General features: G+C 41.9%; 3 protein-coding genes across 3 annotated transcripts in view; 2 read left to right on the top strand and 1 right to left on the bottom strand.

The window, feature by feature from the left end:
- Nucleotides 1–190: 190 nt before the first annotated feature.
- On the top strand, nt 191–1,534 carry snu13b (SNU13 homolog, small nuclear ribonucleoprotein b (U4/U6.U5)). The gene is made up of 3 exons (XM_084485717.1): nt 191–383; nt 546–666; nt 1,085–1,534. Exons 1-3 carry the CDS (start codon nt 381–383, stop codon nt 1,345–1,347), a joined length of 387 nt encoding a protein of 128 aa, XP_084341843.1. The 5' UTR covers nt 191–380; the 3' UTR covers nt 1,348–1,534.
- A 733-nt stretch (nt 1,535–2,267) lies between these two features.
- On the top strand, nt 2,268–5,147 carry crym (crystallin, mu). Its single transcript, XM_084485708.1, has 8 exons — nt 2,268–2,506; nt 2,622–2,772; nt 3,343–3,405; nt 3,626–3,727; nt 3,961–4,144; nt 4,242–4,363; nt 4,690–4,774; nt 5,008–5,147. Exons 1-8 carry the CDS (start codon nt 2,340–2,342, stop codon nt 5,070–5,072), a joined length of 939 nt encoding a protein of 312 aa, XP_084341834.1. The 5' UTR covers nt 2,268–2,339; the 3' UTR covers nt 5,073–5,147.
- A 104-nt stretch (nt 5,148–5,251) lies between these two features.
- LOC311366928 (ras-related C3 botulinum toxin substrate 1) overlaps nt 5,252–9,735 on the bottom strand; it is a 4,691-nt gene continuing 207 nt past the window's right edge. Inside the window, exons 1-6 of the mRNA XM_084485710.1 lie at nt 9,634–9,735; nt 8,839–8,910; nt 8,033–8,150; nt 7,470–7,532; nt 7,104–7,263; nt 5,252–6,740 (exon numbers count right to left, since the gene is read on the bottom strand). The exon at nt 9,634–9,735 is cut by the window's right edge and continues 207 nt beyond it. Coding sequence (XP_084341836.1) covers nt 6,607–6,740; nt 7,104–7,263; nt 7,470–7,532; nt 8,033–8,150; nt 8,839–8,910; nt 9,634–9,668 — 582 coding nt within the window. The 5' untranslated portion in view covers nt 9,669–9,735 and the 3' untranslated portion in view covers nt 5,252–6,606. The remainder of the gene's footprint in view (nt 6,741–7,103; nt 7,264–7,469; nt 7,533–8,032; nt 8,151–8,838; nt 8,911–9,633) is intronic.

Raw genomic sequence — 9,735 nt, 5'->3', positions numbered from 1 at the left:
TCGTCCTAACACAATTATTACTTACTGACTGGTGATGGTCCTGGTTTAAAAAAAATAAACCCTTACCTGGATAGCAAATATCGGAGGGGGGAAATTATACGAGAAATGCACGTGTGTCTAACCGGAAGCGTATGCAGAGTATACTTCCTGTCCACGGCTCTTCAAGTGAAGTTTACGCACGTTCTTTCTCGCACACACGTGTATCCGACGTACTGCATAGTTGACTGTTACAGCTTCAAGAAACCGTAGCCGTACAACGACACATTAGCCACTTTTCATAACATTTAGTTGTGTTTTCCTTTTACACTCGAGGAAAGGCAAATAGTCCTCCGTGAAGCACTTCGCCGAGGGGACCGGAACATTTAAAAAACGATTCCACCATGGTGAGTTATAGCCTAGCGAGCTAACCATGATGGCTAACAGCGTAACGTTAACCCATTCCCAGCATGAACTATCGATTATATCTGATGCGAGTTCTTGGTGATTATGTTGATTTATAGTTTGTGTTGTAATCTGATGTCTTTTTTTTGGTTGTTTGTTGGTAGACTGAAGCTGAAGTGAACCCCAAGGCCTACCCACTGGCCGACGCGAACATGACTAAAACCATCCTGGACCTCGTGCAGCAGGCGTCCAGCTACAAACAGTTGAGGAAGGGGGCCAATGAAGGTAATTTTCTCGCTTAATTTCGTAAAAGAATTGTCACGCAGTGTTGCGTTCTGCTGTCCGTATACACATGATGCATGCCTTTTTATTTACACGTGTCCTGGGCAAACCATACAAGCCTGAAGTCGGGTCGCTCTTGCCGCATCTCAGCACCGCTGTGTATTTTAAATGGAGTCCTACAACATGCCTATTACACGACACGTATGCCTTTTGACATATGCTTATTACACACATAACGTTACACCCTAAATGTTTGGAAGTGGCGTGGGAATAGACTGATCTAACTTTCACCGCCATTTTTATACTTTTAACAATATAGCCCAAGAAATGGGCTATAAACGTCTGTTCGATAAGTCTTTGGTGTTAAACTAACTACGAAATAGTTTTCCCTTTCATCATATCTACTTTATCTCCTCTCCAGCCACCAAGACCCTGAACAGGGGCATCTCAGAGTTCATTGTGATGGCAGCTGATGCTGAACCACTGGAGATCATTCTTCACCTGCCGCTGCTCTGCGAAGACAAGAACGTCCCATACGTGTTTGTGCGCTCCAAGCAGGCCTTGGGCCGTGCGTGTGGGGTGTCTCGTCCCGTCATTGCCACCTCTGTCACAATAAAGGAGGGCTCTCAGCTGAAGCCTCAAATTCAGTCTGTGCAGCTGTCCATTGAGAGACTGCTTGTGTAAGTCTTATTTAGGACGCACAAAAGATGGGAAAAGCTACGCCATAGTATTCACTGTCTTTTTGTTTTATATTATGTAAGATGATGGTATTCGGGTAGACCTTGAAATTCCCTTTTTCTTTTGTGACCAAATATTGAAATGGTATACATTTCATTGGTTATTCATATTTTGTAATAAAACCTTTTTTTGAGTCCTGTGTCTGTACAATTTTATGTCTGGATGGATTAGTAATTACAAGCTATTTTGCAATATTACATACCACCGGTGACATACGTCAGAGATTAGCTGCAGCCTCTCCCTGGTCAACTCCCTGGCTCACTAACTAGTAGGTAGGATATGGCTCAATCCATCAAGCAGACTTGTTAACACGCTCGCTTGTGATGTCACCAGTTGGTCTCCAAATGTCCTGTAAAGACTAACCTTCACCCACTGGTTATTTATTGGACATAAAACACCATACGAACCAGGCACAACTGTCTTTATATAGTCTTTAGTAAACTTTATCCCCGTGGGGCAGTTGGGTAACCAAACGTAACGTATATTGAGTTACTGGACTTATGTTGTGCACCGTACGAACGCCATGTAAAGTTCATAGTTCAAATCTGCAATTCTAAACTAGTACCTTTATATCTTATCTCACTAATTTAAATTGTATAAATCAATACAAATTAATCATTTTTGAATTATATGATCTCGCACGAAATGAAATGCACGCCCGTTTTAAAGTGCACCTGTGCCTAAAGTAAGCATAGATTTTGTTTGAGATCTTGTATTTCGGAGTGGGAAGAATTCTCGCAGCAAACAATGCAATAAAACTTGGAGTACAAGTAATGCCAGTCCTTAGTTGAAAGCCGTGATTAGTAAGCTTTCCCGTTTTTACAGGTACGCCTACTCCCGGCAGACCCAGCTAATAGTTACGACATTCAATTCCTGACTCAACTCTCCTACCGACTTTGGCGTTGTATCTATTTTGACCTCATTCTCGTCGTGCAGAAATGGATAGTCCACCGGTTGTCATATCGAGAGATGAAGTTAAACGTGTCTTGCGTTACAAAGATCTCATTCCAAGGTTGGAGTCAGCGCTGGCAATATTCTCCAGAAAGAATAGTTCGGAGATAATTCAACCTCTACGCAGCGTGATGCCTTTACGCAAATACAATGGGTAAGTGATATGTCTGCACATATGTATAGCATGTGGTTCAACACCGCGTTTGTTTTATTGTATACCGTTTAATCATTTATGGATGACAATCTTATTGTGAATAACTGGTGATCAGATTCATGGGACTGATGCCTACGTACATGGAACAAGAAGGAATCCTGAGTACCAAGATGGTGTGTTTTTACAAGAGAGAAGACGGTTCAACTCTTCCGTCCACAAATGCCACTGTGCTCTTGTTTGATCCAGAGTATGGAAACGTCAAAGCTGTAAGTAGCAGGGTTACCTACTCTCACGCATATTCCCGTTAATTCTCTGTTGATGACTTGACTAGACCAGACCACAGCGTATTGTCTGTGGTCAATACGCCCCACCCCCAGACAGTTCCCCTATGGGGAAATCTCGACACAGTTAGAGTAGGGTGACCAGACGTCACCGGTTTCCGGGGACAGTCCCCGTTTTCAGTGACCTGTCCCCGGCTACGGCTGTTCCCGGAACGCAGAACCCAAAATGTCCCCGGATTTTGTCTCAGAAATCTGGTCACCTTAAGTTAGGGGAACCTTAAACCTGCAGCATGTAGCATCAATTCTGGGAATCTTGTGCAGAGGACCTAGTAGATAGGTAGGCCTACTACTAATTTTGTGATGTTGTGAGCCCTAACCCAGTCCGGACCACATTGAATTAATGGTACAAAGAATCCAGGTTCGATTACTCTCCCAAAAACAAATACTTTCAAACTGAAATTGATTTTGGCTGCAATGGAAAAAGTTAACAAGTGCAGGTAAAGTTTCATTGCTAGTATGGTAATTGTGCTTAAAAGTAAAATTATGCCATTGAAGATAATAGATGGAGAAGTCATCACCGCTATGAGAACCGCAGCAGTATCGGCCATTTCTGCCAAGGTAAAGTAGTCCTACCTTTCTTTTTGATCGTGACATAGGCCTACTCGTCAATATACATTCCATATTGACAATAATAAGATATAAAAAGGTTATTTCAAGTTTATAAAGTTTCTTTGTAAAACAGTGTTTCATACTTAATGTTTAACTTTCATTGTTATCCATTATTCTCCTGAAATCAGTTAACGTTTTTTCCATGTTTGATACGTCTATTGGCTTGTAGTGGTTAATGCCTGCCCAGGCTGAAGTGTTGGCCATCCTGGGAACAGGGAAAGAGGCCCTCAGCCACTACAATGTCTTCACGGAAATATTCACTTTTAAAGAGGTAGGCTACAGTTATGTCAACTAGTCAGCCAAAACTCAAACCTTGTGTAAGATGATTGTGTGTGTCACCATGTGTCACCATAATCACTAAATACTAAGATGGAGTGTCGCCATAATCACTAAATACTAAGTAGTATTCGGCGCAAGGTACAGTATTTGAAGGATAATGCCGCTTTCAGGTTTGGCTGAGCAATGCACCAAAGGGTGCCTGGTTATGTTGCGTGTCCCCCATAGGTGCGTGTGTGGAGCAGAACGAGGGCGAGGGCGGAGGCTTTCAGCCTATCTGTGGCTGGTCCTGTGAAAGTTTGTGTTACGGTGGAGGAGGCTGTAAAAGATGCAGACGCTATAGTGACTGTGACCAGGGCAACCCAACCCATTTTGTTTGGAAAATGGATCAAACAGGGGGCCCATGTGGCAGGTAAACAGAAACGTAACAGAATTATGAACATCTAAACTGCAACACTACATAGATCAATTCACATTCCTCTATGCGGTTGCACCTGTGTGTGGAGCAGCGGTGGGGGCCTGCAGGCCAGATTGGCGTGAATTGGACGACGAGTTGATGAGGGAGGCTGTGGTGTATGTGGACAGCCAGGAAGGTGCCACAACCGAGTCAGGAGATGTCATCCTGTCTGGGGTAGGTAGTCCAGTGCTGAAGTTGAGCATTTTGAATATCTATCTAAATTTGTTAATAGGAAAAAAAAGTCAGTTGTCAGTTGCTAATAACCAGTAATACTTACTGAGATTTCAATATTTAGGTGTGTTTTCATATCGTCAAACATGCGTCTTTGCTAGGGATTGGCAAGGAAAAAGAAAATCGAACAAATAGATTGTTACAGAATGTTTATATTTACAATAATACATATTGTATCAGCAAATGTCAATCTTAATGTTGTACGGTGAGGTCCCTGCCAATTCCATTTACATTACTTTGTTACCTTTTTATGCATGCATATATTCTAGGCCACAGTGTTTGCAGAGCTTGGGGAGGTTTTGAACGAAACGAGACCGGCCCTCAGAGAAAAGACCACAGTATTCAAATCTCTCGGTGAGTCTTCAATTCCAGCCCTAGAGACGTCTCTGGACAGAGAAATCTCACCCATCCGGAGGCTTACTTACTGGAGAAGAGTTCAACAAGAGTCTCTGTAACTGATTAGTAAAACAGTGTGGAAAAAAAAAACAAAGTCCAAAATAAGTTACTTAACTTAGAAAAGCATTGACCATGCAGTGTTGTGTGTTTTACATTATTTGGAAACATTCACATTTTATTTTGTGCTATAGGTTTGGGAATTGAGGATGCCGTGTCTGCCAAGCTTGTGTTCGACCGGTGTGAGGCCACAGAATAAATACAGGACTCTGCAAAGAAGGAATGGATGCCATGGATATTACCATTTGGTGCCTTAGAAAATATATCTTAATAAATGATTGTCTCCGAGAACCGTAGAACTTAATTTAAACATGCAGCTAATAATAACAACCCTATTGGTTTGTACAGGTCAAATAAGTCATAGACATATACAAGGGACAATTTTAAATGAATTTATTTGCTTTTTAAAAAAATTCTGCTACATTGTCAAAAATAAACACACATTTAGCAAGATAAAAGTGTGTGCTTTCATTTTTTCAGTTGGAACACTGCTAGAATTAATGAGTTAAATCGCCTCCTCTAATGCAACTGTGCCCTTTGAACAATGCTCATTTAAAAAGAATAGAAAAAGCAGATCTATTAAAAAGTCCTGAAATTATCATTGGAAGTATGCAACAGAACAAAGACTCTCGAACGTGAACTTACAATACGGTTATATACCCGGCGATGGAATGGCCCAGGTCAACATGCCTTCTGCCACACAACACCTCTACAGAGATGGCGACAGTACTATGGCAAGAAGGTTAATCCAGTTACAAAACATATGGAGGCTATACTGAATAATGTTACGCGTTAACGTTATATGACACGGTAGCGTCAGGATGTCGTGTACGACTCAAAAGTAGATTCAGCCAATGAGGAGCCTTCAACCTCTCTCTCTTGGCTCGTGAATAAGCACTCCTACAGAAGACTTCATTGTGCCTACTTGCGAGCACACTCGCGCCCTCTCTCTCTCTCTCTTCAATCCGAAACACTGTTGGTTCTGTTTCAGTGCAAAAAATACCGAGACGGGAGCAATCGGCACCGGGATAGTCAAGTCACTGGTACTTGTATACTTCTACATACAACGTGAGAGAGAGCTGTCACCTATTGGTTTTCTAGCATACAAAGGGGAAATGGTTGGCCTGGCTGCAGTGTGTAGATGACAGCCGTGCACTGCGACAATAAGCACGGTTTGATTTATAAATCAACAGGGAGATGTCAGAGGGTGATCTGTACTGATCCCAACTGATGCCAACGTTGTTCTCTAGTGTTACAGTCAATTAGAGTTCATTAGCTGTTTCCTCACATACACAGTTCAGTCGTTTCTCTTCTCCCCCCACCCCCCCGGATGTTGAGGTAAAATACAGGAGATAAAACATAACCGTTCACTTTGGCAAAGCCTCATATGTAGCAGATTAATTGTAAACAAAAATGGGTTCTCCAGTGGAAGCAAAAAAATAAAAACAGCCAACTACTGAAGTGAGAAAGAGAAGGAATTAGTGTCATATTATTATTTTTTTCAAATTAAATGAAAAAGTTAATAAAAAAAAGTGAGGGTTTCTTAGTGTTAGGGGAATAGCAATGAATACATCTGATGGGGCTTGTTCTTTTAAGTGTTAACGCCAGGCAGCAATCAAGTAATTCGTCAGTTAACACAAACACCCCATTTTTGCGCTCTTGCCCCTTTGAAATAGTTAAGCTCAGACTGCAGCCAAATGTTTCACAAAAGGAGCCCTTTCCTGTTGCCGTGTTTACATCAGCATGCACTTCCTCCTCCTCCTCTTCTTCACGGGGGGCGGGCAAAGGACTGCCCGGATGGCCTCATCGAACACCGTCTTAAGGCCGCGCTGGGTCAGCGCTGAGCACTCCAGGTACTTCACCGCGCCTGGTGGCGAGGAAGGGCATGAGTGACTGATGTGTTGAGGGGAAGAAAGGCTGGAGCACAGTATGACCATACGAAGTTGGCATTGGCAGGAACTCAAAAACACCATCGCTTTAACTACCCAAGGTCAAATGTTTTATCTGGGATTGTTGTTTAATTTCTTTATTGTACAACTGTTGATTAGCATAAGCATTACCTTTATGACCCGCTTGCAATTCATCTAGGATAAATCAATCACATGAGAGTGGGCCCTTTTATCGTTGTATATGCAAGGCTGCAATAACTAAAGGGAGTTACTTTTCTTTTTGGGGTAAAATAAGAACACAAACAAATGACATTTAAACCACTCCATATTGTAAAGCTCACCTATCTCCTTGGCCATGGCCAGGCCCTGGGGGTAGGTGATGGGGTTCAGCTTCTTCTCCTTCAGCTTCTCAATGGTGTCCTTGTCATCCCTCAGGTCGAGCTTGGTGCCCACCAGGATGATGGGCGTGTTGGGGCAGTGGTGGCGAACCTCTGGGTACCACTGGAAGAGAGGGGGAGGGAGGGGGTGTGGTCAGAGCTTGTAGCTAGGGGCGTTTCAGGTGAACTGCCCACACTTACACCAGAGTGCCCCTTTGAAAAGTGATGATTGGAATGTAATCAGGAATTAAACCGGGTGTGCGATTGCACAATCTGAAGACAAATCTAGGAGACGATAATCGTTTTGTATGCAAGATAATGACTTCTCACCTTGGCTCGGACATTTTCAAAGGAGGCTGGACTCACTAGAGAAAAACAGATCAGGAACACATCCTGAAAAAAGGTAGATAGATGTGACATTAATTAAAAAGGAAAAAGTTGATTATAAACTCAAATTCCAAAATTAACCAATGCAAACCTTCAAATATATATCAAGAATATATCATGCGTGCTAGTACCAGCAACCCCCTCTTGACAAGAGACCCCATTCATTCGTTAAAACCACAATGTATGGTCTTCCAGAGTGATCCCCCATTTCTGATGCAAGGCATTGCTTTAAGCACAGAGAACTGTGTGTTGAGAAAGTGAAAGAGCACAACCAGCACACTCACTTCTTGCTGCAAGACATAGTATATTAAAAACCCTTCACTACAGACCCCAAGAGCCTGCTTTCAGAAGGGATTAAGACCCTGACCAATGAAGAGCCAAACCAAGTCAACACAGTTCACCAGAGTCACACTGACATTGTTCAGCTGACACCCATCTATGGAAACAGTGCTCTGAAACAGGCTATTGTAATACATTTGTATATAAACATGTGCACTTGAGTGTACCGTTTGTGGGTAGGACAGTGGCCTGAGTCGATCATAGTCCTCTTGCCCAGCTGTGTCCCACAGTCCCAGATTCACCGGTTTCCCATCTACCATCACATTTGCAGAGTAGTTGTCGAAGCTGAGGAAAGATTAAATGTAAACATTTGTTGTAAGGGGGCAGTGAATCCAAATCTGTTTATTTAAACACGGCAATGTCATATGATCATCAACATTTGTGACAACTTTGTGACTTACTAAAATAAGACTATTTAGAGGAATTTAGATTTTAAACAGTAATATTAAGCCATGGGGTTTGCCATATTTCATATACAACATCGCTCATTATAACGCCCCAAACACAACAACAGTATTAAAAATTATCAAAGTTGTAACCATGGGGATAACACGCCCCACCCCTTCCTAAAACACTTTTCTTTCTTTTTTTCCACAGCTTTCTAAAACTAGCTGAAACACAGGGTTCAGAGATTTTACATTTGACTTATGGTTACAAACACAGGATGGCTGAATGTTAAGCCAGTTAACTCTGCCTGAAGTCAAAAGATGCATCTTATTGATGACATTGTTAACAATGAATCTCCCAAAATTAATAATTTAATAATAAAATATCTCTAGGGAACTCCTTAAGATAATATTTAACAGCACAATGCCATGAATTCAAACATTGTTAACCTAAAGTCAAACATTGTTTACAGAGTTGCAGTCTTTTGAATTATATAGTATGTGTACACTTAGAACACTAATGTAAAAGGACAAAAGAGGCTCCGGTCGATCAGTAAAAAGAAAATTGGCTTGTGTTTGCTACTTACACTGTGGGGATGTACTCCCCGGGGAAGGCATTGGTAGTGTAGCTGATGAGTAGGCATGTTTTACCAACAGCCCTGGAAGAATACAAAATAACATTTAAATATAGTTTGCATTAAATAGTTCAAATGCTTGTAATTTTTTAGGTGCCAAGGCACTTAAACTTTTGGACAATCGTTCCCAGCACCATTGAACAATAACAACATACGGTATGAACAGGAATGCCAAAAATGAAGGGCGTCTATTTTTGGTCTGGGTACTTTCAATTTCTATTTAGGAGTTTAGCGCTTAGTTTTTGGTTGTCTGATGGAATTCGAAAAAAGTGTCCTTTGTGTATTTACTCTGTAATCGGTGTCTCTGGATCATGACAAAAGTAATACTGAATTAGCAAACAATCAAAACGTGAAATCATGTGCTTTGTATGAACATTTACCCCATTAAAAGGCTTAATCAGGTGTTAATACTTGTTAACATACCCAATCCAAACCATAAGTAACGTGATCTTGACAAAAATTAATTATCAATGTCAAAAATCGTCAATGAGTCAGCTCCGTACTTTGCCACTCTGCGGTCCTTCCCGACCATGTATCCCAGATGCTAGCAGGGAGCTAACGCCGCAGCTAGCTTGCGCTAAGCACTTAGAATAAGCTGGTCTCGGACGCCAACAGTTGCTACTACTTGGCGTAGCGGGTTATAACTAGCCATCCACGTAACAGTGATTCAAAAAGTCTAGAGGATAAATTAACTAGAGAGAGAACCAAAAGTTATCAAACTTAATGTACACAAAAAGGTTCACTTACCCGTCGCCCACTACCACACACTTGATGGCCTGCATCGGACAGATATTTCGCTAGCGAGCCAGCCAGCTGAAAGTAGCCTCCCTCCCTAGTCGCTAAGCTAAC

This window comes from Micromesistius poutassou, assembly GCF_964030765.1.
Source record: "Micromesistius poutassou genome assembly, chromosome: 21".
NCBI lineage: Eukaryota > Metazoa > Chordata > Actinopteri > Gadiformes > Gadidae > Micromesistius > Micromesistius poutassou.
The sequence above is the reverse complement of the archived record's forward strand: the minus strand, read 5'-3'. Positions and strand labels throughout refer to the sequence as shown.

Bases quoted from the DNA above. Each gene is read 5' to 3' on its own strand.
- snu13b (XM_084485717.1), top strand. The intron at 667-1,084 runs GTAATTTTCTCG...TCTCCTCTCCAG, and splicing joins GAGGAAGGGGGCCAATGAAG to CCACCAAGACCCTGAACAGG.
- crym (XM_084485708.1), top strand. From the start codon at position 2,340: ATGGATAGTCCACCGGTTGTCATATCGAGAGATGAAGTTAAACGTGTC. The intron at 3,728-3,960 runs GTAGGCTACAGT...TGTCCCCCATAG, and splicing joins AAATATTCACTTTTAAAGAG to GTGCGTGTGTGGAGCAGAAC. The intron at 4,364-4,689 runs GTAGGTAGTCCA...CATATATTCTAG, and splicing joins GAGATGTCATCCTGTCTGGG to GCCACAGTGTTTGCAGAGCT.